Source organism: Palaemon carinicauda, chromosome 11, assembly GCF_036898095.1.
Source record: "Palaemon carinicauda isolate YSFRI2023 chromosome 11, ASM3689809v2, whole genome shotgun sequence".
Classification (NCBI taxonomy): Eukaryota; Metazoa; Arthropoda; class Malacostraca; order Decapoda; family Palaemonidae; genus Palaemon; species Palaemon carinicauda.
In genome coordinates this window covers 139,658,825-139,680,336 of record NC_090735.1, presented here as the reverse complement: position 1 = coordinate 139,680,336, position 21,512 = coordinate 139,658,825, and the positions used below count along the sequence as shown (strand labels likewise).

General features: G+C 44.2%; 1 protein-coding gene across 12 annotated transcripts in view; it reads right to left on the bottom strand.

Moving 5' to 3' along the window:
- The window catches only part of LOC137650248 (probable glutamate receptor), a 514,807-nt gene that overhangs the window by 359,069 nt on the left and 134,226 nt on the right, over positions 1–21,512 (bottom strand). For 3 of the 12 annotated variants that reach the window (XM_068383540.1, XM_068383534.1, XM_068383535.1), the window contains exons 4-5: positions 12,106–12,200; positions 2,475–2,644 (exon numbers count right to left, since the gene is read on the bottom strand). The exons of the other annotated variants lie outside the window; for them this stretch is intronic. In XM_068383540.1, the coding sequence (XP_068239641.1) occupies positions 2,475–2,644; positions 12,106–12,200 (265 nt within the window). The remainder of the gene's footprint in view (positions 1–2,474; positions 2,645–12,105; positions 12,201–21,512) is intronic. 12 annotated transcript variants of the gene reach the window in all.

Below are 21,512 nucleotides of genomic sequence, written 5' to 3'. Positions count from 1 at the left end.
CTAGCTCCTCTGGTCTTATGGAGGCTTACACCGAATCAGGAATGCCCTTCCGAGGATCTGGGTCCTGGGTTTTTTAGGTTCATTTCTTCGAAAGGGTCTTTGCATAATTCCTCTCTAGGGGCTGGACTGCAAAAGCCGCAAGGAGAGCAAAAAAAATCGTTTCTCATACCCTCCTTAGGTCGCGAAACCTTTGGAGGTACGGGAGGAGAAACTGCTGCCTCCGAGGAAGGAGCGGAAGATCCGGGTTGGCTGCTCTTTATTGGTGAAAGCCTATAGTTGTCCGTGACCGAGATCTTTCTCGAAGATCTTGAACATCCTCAGGTGCAAATTGTCCACTAGGGGAGGAGCTGGTTGCCATTGCCCTCTTCTCTTCTTTTGGGGTTTTATTGTGATGATACCCAATCTCTCCTGATCAGGATCTAAGCTGGCCTTAGAGTCCATGGAAGACCACTGTCGAGGAGGAGGAGGGTGAGGAGCAGTCTAAGGAAGAGCCTGCCTCGCGATAGTGCTACTTCGTTTAGGGTGTGAGGCTGGACTGCTCCTCCCAGAGGATTCTGATGTCTCGAGAGAAATAAGAGGAGTACCCGCTGTAGGAACGATAAGTGGTGTAGAGCAGGTCTAGAAATGGCCTTGTGCACTGCCTTGACTAAGTCCAGGAACCATGGAGCATTCTTTGAATAAAGAGGAGCACCCGCTGGGCTGCTGCACGAGTGAGCATGCTTATGATCCCTTCTGAGCGTACCCAAGAAAGGGCGAGAACAACCAGATGTTCTGTGGTGCTCGTTAGCGAGTGTTGACAGTTTTAAAGGCAAGCATACCATCGAGTAATGGCAAACACGCATGTTATTGGGGACTACCAAGGTAGTAAAAGGAACAAGAAGGCGAGCCACCAAGGTAGTAAAAGGATCAAGAAGGCGAGCCACCAAGGAGGTAAGATTATTTGGACACAGGTTTGTGAGGATAGAATTCCTGAGTAACCAAAGCACACCAGTGACTGTACCTTGGCTGTCAAAGCATAGCATGATTATGGAGCAACCTATGAGTGCTCTGGTACTCCCGAAGCAAAGTGCGCTACCAAAGCAGGACGTATTGGATACTCTAAAAGACTTTGCGAGTGTGCGACCGAGATTGCACATAGACCCCCATCAGCAAGAAGAGCACGCCACCGCTTCACTAGTGCCTGGTGGAAGGATGCACAACACTCAAAAGAAAAGGGTCTGTGTGTCCACGCTTCAAAGCAACATAAAGCTAAAGACAATCACTTGCCAGCGCTACTGCAGGAGGATGGTGCGCAACCTTGCATGCTCCTGTAGGAGGAGGCGCGCGCTCTTATGGAAGAAAGAAAGCACGGTCTGGGATAACTTCAAATATAACAGTTTCTTCCTTGTGTGAGAGAGAGAAGCTCAAGATGCAGGTCCCCAAAGTCCTGGCCTCATATTGTGTCCTACTACGAAAGTGAGGGGTGGGGACTGTGAACAGCCTTTGTACACCAGCATCGTCTTACTCCAAAGAACAGGAACAAGGCATGGACGTGTCCAGCACTTTTCCTACAACCCAATGGTGGCGACCAGTCAAGTGAGGAGGGCCTCGCTCGTGAACAAGACTGGCTCTCAACCCCTGAAAGTAAAGTTTGGAGACTCATGAGCTGTGGGATCTCAGCATGCTGAGAAAGCACTAGGAGGACCACAAAGGAGAAGAATTCTTTTGAGACTACTACTTCCGTCGCCTACCGAACCACACCCCCTAGGAGGATGGCCACTTACGACACTCATTACAAGGAGACTCCTACAAACAACGAGGGTCTCTCCACGCAGGACAAGGACATTTGGATCAGTCTCCTGGGCCAACATGAAGGTGCCATACAGGTGCTCTTCCACACTGGAACAAATCTGCATCATAAGGGACCCTCACAATATGCAAGCAAACCTGAAAAGAGAATGCAAAACAGAATTAAAGCCATTTTTTCTAAAGGAATGATAGGATTAACAGAAGATATAAACTGTACGTATGCTCTCCACCAAGCCAAAATAAAAAGTGACATCATTTCACTGGTGTACGTGTGTGGCTAGTTTATGGTTAGTTTTCAGCTTTTGCTAAATATATATCTACAGTAAAGAGCAAAGGGGTTTGTATTAGGTGTCGGAACAAACATGATATTAAGATTCCCTAATCTTCTGTAATTTTTGTAACTAAAGACTCAAGGACCTCTTCTTCCTCCACTTTACGTGGTTTCAATCCCGCATTTGTACTATGAAGATCAACATTACTCACATTACCTCCTTTATTTCTTTCAATACACCATCAGTCTATGAATTCATTAACTTTTTTCTGTTTCCCCAATTTTTACCACCTTTCATTCCTCTTTCAACTAGACATTAAGTGACAACTAAAATGATTTGCACTGCATAATCGTTAATCTATTAGAATAAAGCCCTATTCTGTGGCCTTCCTTAGAACCTCATAACACTTCTCACCATCTGAAAAAGGCTGACAATATTCGCTGGTGTGTCCAAAAGCAGAAAAAAGTTGTTCCTCTCCGACAAAGACAAAATTTGACGAAAGGTCCCCATCTTTCCGTCATTCTTCAAGTTCATTAAAACAATGAACTCCTCAGCTACAAGTATAGTTAACTTGTTTACTACTTCTGTAAAAAAAAAAAAAATCTCAATAAAAAATTCCATAAGACTTTAGCACACAATTCATGACTGCACTGCTGACTCATTATGTGAATGTAAAAGAGGACATTAAACAAGGCTCTTCTAGTAAACAATTTTATGAAATCAAGGTAGTTCTAATTTCCATGAATGGCTGCAGTGTTAATTAACTTCATCTCCTTTAATTTCTGTAAATTGAAATATCAATTAACCTCTACTAAACATAACTATAAAGATAAGATTCCTCTTGTCTCTAATTCAAAGAAACTGTCAATCTCTGTAGGACATCATGTGCATACTTTTGAACAGTTTGGGAAATGGGATGATCTTCTGTCAGTTAAGTCCTTATAAAACTGACTTAAACAAACTCACTGTTACTTTTACCTTATAATCCAAAGCTTATATACCAAGTGTGAACCAAGTAATCATTTAGCCGCATTTTGAGTCTTATACGTAGATTAAATTTATCTATACTGTATTATGTTATAGGACCTGTGAGAAAGTTCATTTCTTCATAATAAATGTTAATGTTAAGATGAAAAAATTGTAATGATTTGCAACTCAAAATATGTCATTGTATTCTAAAACACAAGCTTCTGGCACTTTCTCGTAGTTTATTCTGCATTCCCAGACATGTGTATTATGTGATGAAGTTTAGCCATGAACTTTCAAGAAAACGTCCGTGGTACATTGAAGGGAGAGACTATTTTCAGTCATCGTTAGGTTAAGACTGCTTTTGTGGAGACATTTTTATGACAACTGTCGGGACCCAGCATTTTAATTTCTTCTACAACACTGCTAGAATTTAGAAGACACGAAATTCTTGCAAGATCAATTATCATCAGATGCTGTGTTCCTGATTATCATCATTTACATTTGAATCAGAGTTCTAGAAAATTTATTATTGACCTCTGTAAATCATCGTTCATAACTTCATCTGAGTCAAAATAAAAAAAGATTTATAATACCACAGTCCTGTATTAAGCTCTATTTGTATAAATTATTATGGATACGTGAACTGGGTATCTTATGAATCTTGTAAAATATTGTAAATACTATTTCTGGGCTCCGACCCGTGGCGCCCAGTGAAATGCTCCTTTTACATCATTTCTAAGGTAAAAATGCTATAAATTTACCAGAGAAAAATTTGTATAGGAATGCTAGGTTGAACCCAGCTCGCTCACCTTAATAAGGTGTCGGTATACTACTGGGGCGTGAATTAATCACAACCAGAGGCCTCGCACCATTTAGATGTCTCCTGTCAATATACCCGAACAGCGAGGTGCCGTTCAACATCCTACTACTACTAGCAATCCCACGCCAGTGACGTCACTCCTTTTATAGCACGCGCTATTTAACCCTTATTTTGCCTTAGTGTGTGAATTTCGCTGGTTATTTCTGGATTTACCTCAAGATGTCGGACTCCAATGTCACTCCATCTAAATTAAGTACCAGATCTATGAGTTTTGAGATTTTGGAGGGGGCCTTGCCCTTTTTTGTTTATATTATAACAGTTTTATTTTTCACGACCCCGCGTGGGTCTTTCATGGCGCTCGGCTCCCTCCTATCTCTCTCTCGTTTCGTTCTTAACGCTTTTCAATGAGTCCTCCATACTGATTGTTTCTCGTTATGAACTTTATGGGTATCCACGGTTCACACACCGTATTAAATTTTTATATTGATGTCCTGTTATTACGATAACAGTTATTACATATACGTGAGCGTATTATCGGTAGGTTGGCATGCCTGGTCGCCTTAGGGCGATTATTTACGTTCGCACGCCACGGACTTGCTTATCATTTTAACGTCATTCGTTTTCTTGCATTAGCTCGAGGGTCTTTCATGAGTCGGATATTAGTTTTTCATTTTGTTAGCACTTCACTGACTCTGTGTTATGTTGGTAGCCCTGCCGCAGCGCTGTCAGGGTTGGGTTTTCTCCTGTCTCATGTTCGCTCCCTCGTTTGTTTTACGATTGATGTATAGTTAATTTTATTATTATTATCATCCAGCATGCCTTCCTATCTTATTTTACCATGTGTTATGTTTTTTATAGTGTTATTAGTCTTTCCGCGAGATCATATCATCGTGGGTCTGGCAGGTTGGTATACCTGCTATCGCCCCACTCCTAGCCTCCCTCCCGCCCGATACCCCACCCCAGGGTTACCTCCCTCTCTCTCTCCCGATCGAGTTAGAGTCACTTTATTGCGTTATGTTCCCCTCCCGGGGGCATTGGCTTTCTTTGCACGGGCAGTTCCCGTTGATCTGTGAGGCTTGCTATTATTATACATTAACGTACATTACTTACTCTTTTGTACTACTCTACACGGTCGTGGTCGTTTTCTTTCAGTCGCTCGTTTGGCCAACGATCGGCGGGAAATTTTCTGCTCGGTCCGTGGTACCTTGTCATGTTACATTATTTATTAAGTTTTGTACGTGCTACTCCCTCTCGGTCCCGCACTTCACGGACCCATTAAAGATCCCTTCCCCCTCTATAGTGTCCCGCACCTCACGGACCTCATATAGATATATATATATATAAAGACTTTCATTATGGGATCCCCGGAAGTAGCTTTTATAGATTACCATCCGGTCGAGTTGTTTAGTTGAGCCTCCGGAACCAACGTTACTCATTATTACTTGGATTAACTTTATATAATAGTCACATATATATATTATATATACGATCCTAGTTCTCGACCTTCCCTTCCCTCTTTTGATATGATCACGGTTACGGTCTGACTTAATTTTAATTCTTATTACAATCAAAATAGATCTTTTATTTTGATATTGATATATTTAAGCACTCCGGCCCGCCCGGGGTCCCCTATTTGCTTTCATTCAAGATACTTAAGGCATATATATAAAAAATTTTTATCATGATTCTGATATATATAGATAATTTAAGCACTCCGGGCCCCCGGGCCCTTAATTTGCTTACATTCAAGATAATGGCTATATATAGATTTTTTTTTTTTATCATGATATTGACATATATATATAGATATTTAAGCTCCGGGGCCTACGGGCCCCTAATTTGCTTTCCTTTAAGATACTCGTGTATCTTTTATCTTACAGACTGTACGTTGTGCGATGATGGCATGTGCCGCTGTCCTCCAACAACCCTGCGGACATGATGTGTGTCGTTCGCACGCTCACTGTTCTGTTCAAGTGGATGACCTAGCTGTTTGGCATCCAGACAATTGTGTAGTCTGCTACAAAATGACCTCCACTCTAACATCTGACTCAGTGAGTGCATTTTCCTTAATACAGACTTGTGGGGAGTTATAATAAATTTTGATGGTTTATTTTAATCATAATTATTATTTTAAGGCCACAGTCCTCTGGACTTCCCGCATGCCTTTCACTTCGTGCCTACGAAGTCCTTGGACTTCTCCACTTTTTCTTTGGCACAAATATCCCTCGCTAATAGTCTGTTCTCTTTCAGAGCACCCAACTTGAAAAGGACACAGCCCAAGCTACCCTCAAGATCTGGATTGGCGGGTTCGCCCGCAATGTGAAGGCCAAACAGCCTTACATCCTCTCTGAGGAATGGTGTTCCCGCCTCTACCCCCATGCTAAAACTTCAGCTGCGGTCCCCAAAGAGTTGGCGGACCCTATCATCGAGAGGATCGAATCTCTTCTTCTGGCCCCGGACCAAGAAGAGACGGGCGGCACTTTAACTGAGGACGTCGCTACCCTCAACCTCGATGTGGAACCCATGGCTCTGGATGATCCCGACGCAGGTAGGGACGTAGGTGAGTCAGGTGGTTCCCGGGCTAAGATTCCTCTCCCTAGCCCAGCTTTCTCTTCTACTTCTGAACACTCTTCTTTTCTAGGTTTTCAAGGGACAACCGGGACTGATCTCAGTCCCCGGCCTGTTCCCCCCAAGGTGAAGGCTCATCGTAAGCCTTTATATAAGACTCACAAGTCTTCCAAAGACCACAAGCCTTCGAGATCATCATCCTCGAAGGCTAAATCCTCCTCCACCAGAGTCTCTCAAGACCCAATTGCTGTGCCCTCAACCTCTCACGGAGTAGCCTCTGTTCCGGCACCTGTTCCCCCCCCCCCGGCGGAATCATTTAACGCGGTGGATTTTTCAGAGAAACTGTTTGCTCGTTTTGAGTCGATGCTATCGTCTCATACGCAGCAATAGCAAGAGATGATAGCTTCTGTGGAGAGCCTAGTTCAGGGACTCATGCGCTCAGGGCTGCCACCGCCACAACAGCAATACCCCATCCCCGACGCCTCCAAGCTTCCTCCTTTCAATAAGAATAACCCTTGGAGGTTAGCCTTGCATGCCCCCTTCTCGGAGGGTATGCTGTCAATCGAAGGTTTCGGTACCCGGCCTCTTACGGATTATGAATTCTACCCGCCGGGTCTTGAATTCCCCTTCCCTGGCTACGCTCGCCTCACGGAAGAGGCTCTGATTCGTTTAGATAAGGTCCCAAAGGAAACTGTTATTTTTCCTAAAGAACAGGCAGTCTGTCTTGGTCCACGTGTTCAATGAGTGGGATTGCTTGAACACAATGATTACGGCCTACAAAAGCTCATATACTATGTTTGTGGCCGACGACCAGACCCCTACCCCATGTGCGACCAAGATCATAGAGTCGGTCTTTCAGGCTATCAAGGACGAGAAGCCTTTACCCCAACTCAGGGAGATCGACTTAACCTCCATTCTCTTTCCGGGAGACAGTGAATGTTGGCGGAACGCCCCAGCTACCTTCTCAGTAGGTAAGTTGAGCCCGGACTGTGCCTCGACGCAGTTCAGCGAACGGCTTCCCAAACTCCCGGAGTCTCTTATTAAATTGGAATATGAGTCGAGGTGTAGATTCAGCAGGTCCCTTAATTCGGTTGCCCTTTCCGAATTGACCGTCGCCACTTACAACAAGGAGGACCTCCTTAAGGTCCTCACTAAGTCACTTCTGCAAAACTTTATGGCTGACGCCTATGATTTTGCAAACGCCAAGACCCGTTGTCGACGACACGTCCTTTCCGAAGCCACGATTAGGTACGAACCTAACAGGCTCATCAAAGCTCCAGTCTGGGGCCCGGATCTTTTCCCAGAGGATTTAGTTAACTCGGTCCTTAGCGAGGCAGCTAGAGCCAACCAAAACCTCAAGGTTAGATGGGGCCTCGTTTCAAAGAGGAAATATGAGCCTACTGGTACCCCAATTCGAGGTAGGAAGAGATTGAGGCCCTTACAATCTTCCCAATTCAGGGTTCAACCGGTCTCAGTCCAACCTGCTCCTCAAGGTCCCCAGCCTTCTACCTCAAAGGGCCAACTGCAAGAACAATACGTCCTGGTCCCTCAGTCTCAGATCGCCTCGACTTCCTTCTCCCCCACCTTTAACCCCACTTATGAGGCTCAGGGCTCTTTCCGTGGCTACCAGCGTCACAGGGGTTCCAGGGGTGCCTTTCGTGCCCGAGGTGGCGGAAGGGGTTACCACCGAGGCAAGTCTTCCCGTGGAAGCAGAGGAGGCAAATCATCCTCCAACCATTGAGAAACCGCAGGTAGGAGGGAGACTGTACATATTTCGGGACCGTTGGAAGTTCAGCGATTGGGCTTCCAGCATTATCTCAAAAGGCCTAGGGTGGAGCTGGATACAGGGACCTCCTCCACAGAACAGCTTTTACCAACTACCAACGGAAGAACTACGTTCCTTCACAAAAGATCTGCTACAGAAGAATGCAATCCAAAGCATACGTCGCTTAAGATTTCAAGGACGCTTGTTCAGCGTGCCAAAGAAAGTCTCAGACAAACGAAGAGTAATCCTGGACCTGTCTCGTTTAAATTCCTTCATTCGTTGCGACAAATTCCATATGCTTACCGTCTCGCAGGTGCGGACCTTACTTCCCCGTGGGGCAGTCACCACTTCCATCGATCCTACAGATGCCTACTATCACGTTCCGATAGCAAGGCATTTTCGTCCTTTTCTGGGCTTCAAGCTAGGCAAACAAGCCTATGCATTCAAAGTGATGCTATTTGGGCTCAACATAGCACCCAGAATCTTCACCAAACTAGCAGAGACAGTAATTCAAGAGCTTCGAACGCAGGGGATACAGGTAGTGGCCTATCTAGACAATTGGCTAATCTAGTCAGACAATGGCCAGACTTGCCGTATAGCAACGAACAAAGTCCTCACCTTCCTTCGACAACTGGGATTCCAAGTCAACCTCGAGAAATCCCGCCTGGTCCCGGAGACCAAGTTTCAGTGGCTGGGACTACAATGGGATCTGTGCTCCCATACGCTGTGCCTCCCCAAAGCCAAAAGGAAAGAGATAGCGAGGAATACAAAACAATTTCTCAGGGAAAAGTTAACCTCCAGAAGGAACCAAGAGAGGATCCTAGGTTCCTTACAGTTCGCCTCCGTGACAGGCATCGTCCTAAGGTCCAAACTCAAGGACATAAACAGAGTGTAGCGCTCCAGAGCAACCGCAAAACGCCGAGACAAACGTACTCGCCTTCCCCCAATCCTGAGAAAAACTCTGCAGCCTTGGACGAAGATCAAGAATCTTTCCAAGTCGGTTCCCTTACAACATCCGGTCCCGGGACTCGTCGTTCACACAGACGCCTCCTTAACAGGGTGGGGAGGTTACTCCCAGCACAAGAAAGTCCAAGGGTTATGGTCAACAGTCTTCCAACAAATGCACATCAACGTCCTAGAGGCCATGGCAGTCTTCCTCACTTTAAAACGTCTCAATCCAGCCAGAAATCTCCATATCAGACTGGTTCTCGACAGTGCAGTCATAGTACACTGCCTGAACAGAAGGCGGCTCCAGATCAGCCCAAATAAACCACATCATGTTGAAGATTTTCTCCATGGCGGCAATGTACAAGTGGCACCTGTCAGCAGTCTATCTAGCAGGAGTCCGGAATGTGGTAGCGGACTCACTTTCCCGGACGACTCCGCTAGAGTCGGAATGGTCACTAGACAATCGATCTTTCCAGTGGATACTATCTCTAAGTCCCGGGTCTCCAGGTGGATCTGTTTGCGACGGAATCCAATCGCAAACTAGATTGTTACGTAGCCCCCAACATGGACCCTCAGGCTTATGCCACTGACTCTATGATTCTAGATTGGAATACCTGGAAGACGATTTATCTGTTTCCTCCGGTGAATCTCCTGCTGAAAGTTCTGCACAAACTCAGATCCTTCAAAGGTCAAGTGGCTCTCGTAGCCCCCAACTGGCCCAAGAGCAATTGGTTTCCCTTGTTGCTAGAACTAGGTCTTCGCCCCCGGCGGATTCCCAATCCGGTGGTAACACAGACAGTACAAACTCGCAATGTGTTCGCTTCCTCAAGGATTCTGAATGCCCTAACTTTATGGACTTCATGAAGTTCACAGCCCAACGAGGTGCAAACATCGATCCTTTGAATACTATTTTCCTGGAATCTGACAAAAGGGAATCTACTCTCCGTCAATATGACTCAGCTGTCAAGAAATTAGCTAAGTTCTTGAAAGATTCCCAAGTTGAGAAAATGACGATGAACCTAACTGTGACATTCTTCAAAACTCTCTTCGAATCAGGCCTGGCAGCCAATAAAATTACTACAATCAAGTCAGCCTTGAAAAAGATCTTCCATATTGGTTTTGACATTGATTTAACGGATTCATATTTCTCATCCATTCCGAGAGTTTGTGCCAGCCTAAAACCTTAAACTCGCCCTAGCGCAGTTTCCTGGTTTTTGAACGATGTTCTTAAGCTAGCCTCTGACACCCCAAATGAATCCAGCAACTATATGGCATTATTAAGAAAGTAACTTTTTCTTTTGAGCCTCGCCTCTGGCTCCAGAATCTCAGAATTGTCAGCCTTATCTAGAGACCCAGGTCATATAGAGTTTCTCTCTTCGGGTGAGGTCCTTCTCTCCCCTAACAAAGTTTTCCTGGCTAAAAATGAGGACCCCCAAAACAGGTGGTCTCCCTGGAAGATTGTTCCACTTCCTAGGGATCCATCCCTGTGTCCAGTTACCACCCTGAAATCCTACTTAAGTAGAACTTCCACTACAACCACAGGGCCCTTATTTATTAGAGAACACGGAGGAACTATTACCCTTAAGGGAATCAGGCAACAAATTCTTTATTTTATTAAACAAGCTAATCCTGAATCATTCCCACATGTCCATGATATTCGACCTGTGGCTACCTCAATTAATTTTTTCCACCATATGAAATTTGATGAGCTCTCAAAATATACGGGTTGGAAGTCCCCTAAAGTTTTCAAGCGCCACTACCTAAAACCTTTAGAAGCTCTTAGATTTGCCACAGTAGCTGCAGGGAATATAGTTCCTCCTGAAGGTACTGAGTCCTAATCACAACGTCTTGCTCTGTTCTCTTTCCCTCCTGCCTGGCTTACCTGTTGTTCCTACCTGTTTTGTTTACCATACACCCTTATGGTGTATTATTTTATTATTCAATTGATCAAATTCACGAATTGTTTTGATTTCACTTGTTCTTGAAATCCCCGAGCTGATTTTATTTTATGTTAAATCTTTGTTATGGATTTACAGTACTTGTGCTTGGTTCTCTCTTTCTTCCCCCGATGGGATTTTGTACCATGCTCATATTCATATCTATGATTGAATTTTTAACTTTGCATTTTGATTATCAAGCTGGATTACCACTATTCATATCTGTTGAATTTTACCTACGGGTTTCATTATTGATTGTTTACCATGTCTAATTATCACTATCACATACATGTTGATCTATTTTTACGGGTTTCCACATCCCTCTTTTTTAATATTAAAACTCATCAGCTATGTTATTTTTGTGTTATTCCCTTCAGGTAGTTAGCCATATTGGGTCCCCATTCTCTGGTACGATTTCACTGGGCGGCACGGGTCGGAGCCCAGTAAAGGGATTTTGACGTAGGAAAAATCTATTTCTGGGCGAGAGACCCGTGCCGCCCAGAGAACCCACCCGTCCCTCCCTAATTGGGCCCCAATCTGGGGTGCTATAAGGAGTGACGTCACTGGCGTGGGATTGCTAGTAGTAGTAGGATGTTGAACGGCACCTCGCTGTTCGGGGATATTGACAGGAGATATCTAAATGGTGCGAGGCCTCTGGTTGTGATTTATTCAGCGCCCCAGTAGTATACCGACACCTTATTAAGGTGAGCGAGCTGGGTTCAACCTAGCATTCCTATACAAATTTTTCTCTGGTAAATTTATAGCAGTTTTTACCTTAGAAATGATGTAAAAGGAGCATTTCACTGGGCGGCACGGGTCTCTCGCCCAGAAATATATTTTTCCTACGTCAAAATCCCTTCATTATTTGTAAATATAGTTAGTGTTAGGATTTCTGGATATTATTTTCTTTCAGTTACTGTTATGCTATTTTCTCTGTTGAATCGATTATCAAGGCAATAAGATATTGAAGTATATTTTACATAATCTACATTTTTTATATAGCTGACCATAACATTGAGTAAAATGGTGTTATTTTACCTTCATATTCCTGGCCATATGAAAGGGTCACACTTCCGTTGCTATTCTTCACTACGGTCCTTATCAATAACATCACGTCGTTTGCAGAAAGGTTCCTGAGTGATGATTAAGAAAAATCAATTAAATTTAGATGAATTTATGTAAAGAACCTTCAGAAAATCAAGTTTAAATTTCCTAAATTTGGAAAATTGCTATAGTTACATCAGTTCTGCAAGGTTCTCAAGACTATCAGAACTTTAATTTCAAATAGACCTACTGTATTTCTTTTATTTATCCTTCAATATCAAAAGAGTTAAGGATAACTAATTCTTGAACAACAAGTTAGGCATCTTTAAAAAAATAACAAATTTGGAAATAAATTGTATTTTTCCTAACATACAAACCTGGAGCTATTTATAATAGGGTATTACTTTCGACGCAGCTGAAAGACGAGCCATGATAATTTTAGTGAGGGATAACTACCTCATCCGCTAGTTAGCGGGTGGGGGGTGGGGTAGACTGGCTACACCGCTCACCCACACCTCTCGGATGAGTAACCACTTTGCTTTATGGCAGGACTTCTCGGGGGACAGGGTGGCGGGCCAATTTGTATAAATAGCACCCGGTTTGTATGTTAGGAAAAATACAAATTATTTCCAAATTTAATCAAGTGCCGCTATGAGGTAATGCACTGATAGCGGCCTGCAGAAGCTTGTGTGTGAGTGGAACTAACAGTGTGGCTTGTCTGTAACATAGGAACTCGAGTACAGAACCTAGTGTTCTTAAAGACTTACCCAATACCCTCCCTCTAAAAGGTATTGGGGACAAAGTATTCTTCTATACTTAGGAGGCACAAGGGAAATGGGTCTTACCTGCAGCGAGGTGAGGTACGCTATGCTGAGGCTTGCGGAGCTGTTCTCCCCAGAGGGGAGAAGGTGAAAGGAAGAAAGGAGCCAGGCATTCTTACTCATTCACCCCAGACTAATCTGGGTAGCCTCAGCCCTCAACCCTCTGCTACTTGTCCATCAAGGAGCCTGAGGTATTTAGACCATTTGTTGTGCGACCACCACAGGACCAATGGAAAAGGTCTCCATGCAGGTAGTGGGTCATGAAGGCCGATTGACGCTTCCACATGCCCACTTAAAGTATCTGCACCACAGAGTAGTTTCTTGAACGCCAGGGATGTAGCAACGCCAGTGACATTACGAGCTCTGGGTCTTAGGATGGAGGAGAGTCTAGATTAAGAGTAACCTCAATTGCCTTCCGATCCCAGAGGGGAAGCAAATCCTTGAGGTCCTCCTCTTGACCTTCCCCGTGCTGGTCAACAGTGCCGACACATGGGGGCCAGCTGGTATCGTTCTTTTAAGGTAACCCTACAGACTCCTCACTAGGTAAAACCCCAGTTGATGGGTTTCCGGTTACCGAACGAAGACTCTTCATTCGAAATGGGCTGCACCTAGGGTACAGCACACTCGGATTTGAGTCTTGGCAATCCACTCAAGGACGCCGCTGAGGATTACTTCTCCCCGTCTCCTAGGGTAGGAGACATCAGAGGTTGGATCATACAACACACTAACTCTCTTGGTCAAAAGCCCAAGTGAGTAGAAAGGGCGTCTTCCGTGTAAGGAAGTGATCTGCTGCTGGGCCTAAGGTTCGTAGAGAGGGGTCTTCAGAGACTGAAGGACCCGAACCGCGTTCCCAGAGGAGGTTGAGATCCGACGGGGGACAAGTTATCTCAAACTTGCATAAGTAAAGGCACCGATGGGAGAAAATCACAAAAGGACCAAACACTTCGCCTGGAAGACCGACGCTGAAGTGTCTGAGGTGCCTAGACATCTTTTCCGTAACCTGTTGCAAAAGGCCTCTCTGAGAGGGGTGGTGTAGGCTCGTCCCAGGCGAGAAGTCGAAGCAAAGCTACAGCTTAGGAAAGCGTTAGCATGTGGCTGCTTGGAAGATCGTGCAGTGGAGGAAGATCCCTCGGAACTCCGTCAGGAGCCGTAGAAGGTCCGGGAACCATTCTGCGGGTTGCCATAGCGAAGCTATTGGAGTCGTTGATAAGATCCTGCTTATCCTGACTTGGCCAAGGACTTTTTCACCAGACCCAATGGGGGGAAAAAAAAAGGTACACCTCTAGGCCGCCCCATCGATCTTGGAATACATCTTGTTTGAGGGCCTAGGGAACGGTCGAGTGGGAGCCTGAAGATCAGGGCCGCTGCGAGCATAACCACAGTCGGGGACCCCACAAAGTTAAGACTTTGTTGGATACAAGATGATTCCAAGACACTAGGAGCCCACTATCTGGGTGGTTTTGCAAGCACATTCCTATACCAGGAATGATGCGAGCAGATGGGGGCAACTAGTTGTCCTCTGTCCATCTGAGGCTTCGTACTGCTAGATGGTTCTCTAAGAGAGGTGAATGCTGGTACCTTTCTGAATTGGGCCAACAGACGAGAATGGAATGGTATGGCATATGCACCCCCCCCCCCCCCTCTCTTTTGATGCATTATAGAGAGCATCAGGTTCAGAGGGAAGACGAGAAGACAGGCCTCTTTGCAGAAACTCTCGTCTGCCACCCATCATCCGCGGATTGTCCAGCGGTGAGGTGGGGGAGTGCATAGCAGTAAACACACCTCGAGATGATGTTGAGACGTGTAACTAATTGCACGTTCTGGCAACGAAGAGGAACAGCCTGTTCTCCCTCCAACTGCCACTAATCCAGTGTGGTTGGCCGAATAAGACCGATACCAAATGGTAAACCAGTTAATCAGTACAGCTTATGTTATAATAGCGAATCTCCATAGAGATCGCTTTCCGGACAAGAGACTGTACGGTAATCACCGAACGCATCCAACCAAACCCAAGAGGGGATTGACACGTATCTTCAATCTATTGTTGGGTGGGTAAAGAGCATAAGTCTACTACGGAGTAGTAATACCAAACTGTGCGCATGACAAGCATACATGCGTAGTTCGACTTAAAAGTCGTGTCCGGAACTCATTTGGAGAACGTTGGAAACGTTCGTAACGGAGGTTTCCCGTTCTAAGGACAAAAAAACGTTTGTACTTCTCTGTCTCCAATCGGTAAACTAGCATTTATATTAGATGTTCCCTACTAGGGAACAGATATGCTTATGAGAAGTTTCCAGCCAAAGCCTTTGTAGGAGACTAAGACTTCCGATCGGGGGAAAGGAAAAAATGCCTATAAGGAGGCATTACGTAAATGCCGTATGTCTGGTTACAGGAAAGAAGCCAAGTAATGTACTGAATAACCTGGTTTCAGTAAGGGATATAAATATACAACTTAATAGAACGGAGTTCTAATTAGAAGATGTATATAGCCCTTACTGGCAGAAAGATCGCTTGCACGCATATATGTACTTGTCCATTTGCGCTAGCGCATGCGTATTCTCTGCCTCCAGGAAAAGTTTGTAACGAATCCGGTTGCGGGAATAATGTATATGCGACGAATCGCAACATTATTGCCGAAAGAATTTTGATCGTTGACTAACTGTAATATTTTCTTGAATGAGAGCAAACATGTTCTCAAACAAAATATACAGTTATAGAGGCGATTATTTCCCCTTTGGTTTACCCCTCCTCTTTATGTGAGGGGCTAGCCAGGGTTCATTACACAGAAACGGATGTCTGATTACCCGTGGGCGGGGTTTGAAACGTACGTAACGTAATGAAAAGATGCCCACGCTGTTGCTATCTTTCTTTAACATTAGCTAACAATGTTCCTTCGGGAATAATTGTTCGAAACAATAACCCTGGGATAGAATAAAAAGTCTCGGAAGACTATCATGTAAAAAGGCAAGTCGTTATACCCACGGTATAATGACGGGGGAGGCTGCCTTCATCAAACGGTAGAACCGAGTTTAAGACAATAACCTGGCGGTTTTGTCTTGGCTAGAGTGCCTGCTCCGGGAAGGATTACGGTCTTCATGAAGTTTTGCAAAAACTTCTCAGGAACAAGTCTTCCAAAAAAGGGTGAAATCTCGTATGTGGGGGTTTGCTTCAAGAAGGCCAGACATAACTGTCATCGACCGCTTACCTAAAGGGGTTGCCATCAAACGCTTTCTCGAAAGTGAGAAAACTACTGTCTAAATCAGGCAAGGCCTGCCAGGGGAAATGAACTGCAATGTAAAGAATTTTTCATTCCCCGCTCATTTCCATCTGCTAACCAAACCACTCGAAGTGGGAAGGTGGAGGAAAGATGACGGTGGTTCGTTCGAAAACTAAAGAATCGGTGCTGGCGAAATCAGACTAGCTGATATAGTAATCAGCTGGGAGTGTAGAGTGACGTATAAAGTTACAGCTTTGTAAGACCCATCCCGTAGAGGGGGGGGGGGTCGAACGTAGAGTTTTCAGAAAACTCTGAATCGTGGAAACAGAGAGATTTGGATGAGAACCTAGGGGATCAGAATCTATTTGTGAATTCCTTTCTCACGACCTTAAGGGATGTTGTGCCGAAAACCCGCAGGAACTCTGTCGCTGATTCCTGATGGAATTCCAGGAATCATGTTACGTGACCAGGACCCAAAGGAACTGTGTCATAGTTACCTGTAGAGATTCGTAAACCCTTAGGCAGAAGGCATCCCTCTGTCATCAGAGTAAAACTCTTGATGACGATGGGCGCGCGCGAGCAATTCATGGGACGAGAGTTCGAAAACTATGTCATGAGAGTAAACCTCTTGTGCACTCGTGAACACTTCGCGCAACGAGAGTCCGAAAAACTCTGTCATATAAGTATGGCTATGGTCACGAGAACCCAAAGGTTCAGCGTGAACTGCGTTGTGAGACCCCGAAGGGTCATAAGAGTTGTTCGTGCACTTCAACCGATTGCGTGCGCGCCAAGTTGGTCGTGCGTGCGAGCCAATATGGTCGTGCGCGCGCCAATACTGTTGTGCGCTCCAATCCGATCGTGTGCGAGCGCCAATACTGTTGTGCGCTCCAATCCGATCGTGTGCGAGCGCCAATACTGTTGTGCGCTCCAATCCGATCGTGTGCGAGCGCCAATATGGTCGTGCGCTCCTATCCGATAGTGTGCGCCAAAATGGTCATGCACACGCGCAAATTTGGTCGTGCGCTCTTGCGCCGAACTGTTGGTAAGCGGAATGGAGCTCGTGCGCGCACCTTTGACGCGCTCGTGCGCGCACCTTTTTCGCGCTCGTGCGCGCACCTTCTTTGTGCTCATGCGTGCACCTTCTTCGTGCTCATGCGCCCACCTTTTTCGCGCTCGTGGAGCGCATGAGGTTTTTCACGCACCTGCCGCACATAAGGTTGCTTGCGTGCAGTGTGTTGTTCGCGCGCATGGCGTGCCACAGGATGTTCGAGCGCATGGCGAGCAACAGGATGTTCGCGCATATGCCGCGCCAAAGGATGAACCCGCTCGCCATGATCGCCATTTTGCTTGCGCGCGCCAAGACGGTCATGCGCGCCAAATCGGTCGTGCACGCTAATTTGGCCGTACGAACTGTTCTTATACAAAGGTGAAGTCACATAGACTAAAACACGTGTGCCACATGTTCTTAACATGAAGTGTATATAAGACATTCTAGAAAGACTTTATAGTTCCTACAGAACTAATGTGTGTAATGTTAAGATTTTCCTTTTCAGATTCCACACCCATTTTTCTATTAATGTCTTAAGCATATGTTACTAATTGCATTCCATTACAATATATATTTATTACCTGCTGTATGCTAATTCTTATTTTGACTTAAAATAAAATTAGAATTTGCTCTACTCGTGCATCTTATTTCGCCCTCATTTTGGAAATAAAATACTGTTTGAGAGTTTTACTTCCCTCATGATATGATTGATACTCTGAACAATGATTATACTATTGTTCCTCATTAATACAAACTCATCTAGACTAAGGTAATTTGTTCCATCACGTTGTACTTACCTTCTTCTATCTGGCCCTGGAACCGGCAGGTATCTCTGATGCTAGGTGAGTTCCTCTATCAAGTAACTTCAAGATTTTCCTTACGTCCAATAGGACTCTGCCCTGCCGGGGGGGCATGAAGCGGGATCATAGTATATGTTTCTCTGAAGTGACATGTAACGGAAATGTCACAGGTCTCTTTGGTCATCAGACCAAAGGAATGTTGTCTAGAAGTTGAAAGGCACTACAAAAAGGAAAAAATCCACGATACATTAATTCTCTGGTACACTTTCATCAGGACGATATGGCCTGAGCCCAAAAATCGGATTTTGAGCGAAGCGAAAAATCTATTTTTGGGTGAGATAGCCATGTCGCCCTGATGGACCCGCCCTTGTTCCCTATTCAGGCCTTGACAGGGCCCTCCCAATCTTATTGTATCATGGAGGCTGGCCTAAACGCCGGAAGGAATGAGGAAGGCGCGCAACGGTGACGTCAACCAAGATGGCGGCCAAACATGGCGGCGGTTATGACGTCGCCCAGTACTGTACTGTAACGAAGGAGGAGAACTTAGTAACGGCTCCTCCCATAACTTGCCACACTTCCCCCTAGAAGCGTAAACGCTATGTGACGTGTCAAGCATACGTCCCGTTATTATACGATATCCTAAAGGGAAACCTTATGGGTACTCGCGCCAGAAGTTAGAATTCTGTGAAATCTTTAGTTTAATTCTCTAGAAATATCTACTGTAGTCAAATATACCCTAAGGAAGCTACTGAAGGAACCTTCCATCAGGACGACATGGCTATCTCACCCAAAAATAGATTTTTCGCTTCGCTCAAAATCTGTTTTATATTTATATATATATATATATATATATATATATATATATATATATATATATATATATACATATACAGTGATACCTCGGTACTCAACCATAATCCGTTGAGGATGCTGAAGTGATCCTTCCAGAATTCCTTTAAGGTCAACTGTGTATCACTAGTCACTTCAAAACACTTTCGGAAAAGGGCCTTGGTATACAGTTTTTTAAAGTTTGAAATGACCTGTTGGTCCATGGGCTGGAGTATGGGAGTAGTATTGGGGGGCAGGAATTTAATCTTGATAAAACTATACTCTTCTTTTAAGTCTTCCTCTAGACCTGGAGGGTGTGCAGGAGCATTGTCCATCTCCAGAAGACAGTTCAATGGCAAGTTCTTTTCAGTCAGGTATGCCTTAACCTGGGGGGCAAACGCTTCGTTGATCCACTCACTAAAGAATTGTCTTGTGACCCAAGATTAAGTGTTAGCGCACCACATAACTGATAGTGCACTTTTCAAGATATTGTTTCTTTTGAATTCCGGGGGTTGTCCGAGTGGTACACTAACAAGGGTTTGGGTTGTCCGAGTGGTACACTAACAAGGGTTTAATCTTGCAATCGCCACTAGCATTGGTGCACAGCAGCAACGTCAGTCTATCTTTCATTGGCTTGTGACCTGGCATCTTCGTCTCGTCCTTGGTAATGTAGGTATTGGCCGGCATTTTCTTTCAAAATAACCCGGTCTCATTGCAATTGAAGACTTGCTGCGGGATCAAATTTTGTTCCTTAATGTATCGGTCGAATTCGCCAACGTATTTTTCAGCTGCCGCCTGATCCGAACTGGCTGCCTCCCCATGCCTAGTCACACGGTGAATACCAGTTCTGTTCCGGAATTTCTCGAACCAGCCCCTGCTTGCTTTAAAAGTAAATGACGAATCACTTTCACTAGTACTGGCACTTTTCTTCACCAATTCTTCATAAATATGAAGAGCTTTCTCGCAAATGAAAGCTTCACTTATACTTTCCCCGGCCAACTGCTTTTCTTTAATAAATATAAGGAGCAACTTTTCCATTTCTCAATTACTTGTGGCCTTTGCTTACTAATTGCTGTCACTCCCTGTGCAACATTAGCTTTCTTTATCACTTCCTTATTTTTCAAAAAGGTCGAAATGGTCGACTTCGCCATGCCATACTGTAAGGCTAGATCAGACACTCTTACACCATTCTCGTATTTCGCAATAATTTCCTTCTTCAACTCGATCGTTGTTCTCACTGTTTTCCTCTTATTCTTCCCCTTATCACTAACTTTCTTGGGGCCCATTATTATCGGCTAAAGAAGACAATAAAACGCACTAAATCACAATAAATTCTCAACACGTGTTGTCGGACTGACGCTCTCTCTTGAAATGATGCTACCAGACCAAGCGAGAGTAGCCGAGATGGCCGCTCATCTCACTCGGCCACGCGTTCGGCTGTTCGAGTTCCGATTTTTTGTTCGAACACCGCAGCAAAAATTACTCGAATTTTTTGGTCGAACTCCGATTTGTTCGAATTTAGAGTCGTTCGATTACCGAGGTATCACTGTATATATAGATATATATTTATATATATATATATTTATATATATATATGTATATACAGTATATATATATATATATATATATATATATATATATAAATATATATATATATATATAAATATATATATATATATATATATATATATATATATATATATATATATATATATATATATATATATATATATATATATATATATACAGTATATATATATATATATATATATATATATATATATATACATACAGTATATATATATATATATATATATATATATATATATATATATATATATATATATATATATATATATATATATATATATATACACAGTGGAACCTCTACATACGAATGTCCTAACATACGAATTTTCCAACATCCAAAGTAAAATTCAACCAAATTTCTGTCTCGACACCCAAAGTGTTGCTCCACCATACGAAGTAAACAATACGCGTACGCATGGAATTTTCTCGAAAGCGTCCAGCGTCGTTTGTTGTTGACGCCGCTAGACGGCAGCACATCGGAGGGACGCCAATCGAGCGTCACCTTGATCAGTCCTCTCATCTCGTGCGCATCGTGTGGTTGTCCTCTATTCGCTCACTTTTTACAGTTTTTTATCTTCCCTTTTCACGTGTTGTTTACTGTGTTCCGTAATCATGGGTCCTAAAAAGCTTAGTTTCGGTTCAGGAAGTAGTAGCAGTGGTGGTTAAAGGAGGAAGTCGATGCTTTCATTAGAATTAAAGCAAGAAATAATAGAAAAGCATGAGTGAGGTGTACGTGTTAGCGATTTGGCTAAACAATATGGCCGGAATATGTCTACGATCTCGACAATCATAAAACAGAAGGCAGCCATTAAAGAAGTGAAACCTTCAAAGGGGATCACGATTATTTCCAAACGTCGTAGCCCTACCCTTGAAGAGATGGAACGACTTTTGTTAATATGGATCAAAGACAAGGAGAGTGTTGGCGATACGATCACGGAAACGATCATTTGTGAGAAAGCCAGCGCTATCTACAGTGACTTGAAGGCGGCGCGCTCTCGGGGTGGCGCGGGGGAGAGTTCAGCCGATCCTACGACGGAGGAATTCAAGGCGTCTCGAGGTTGGTTCAAGAAATTTAGGAAACGGACCGGGATTCATTC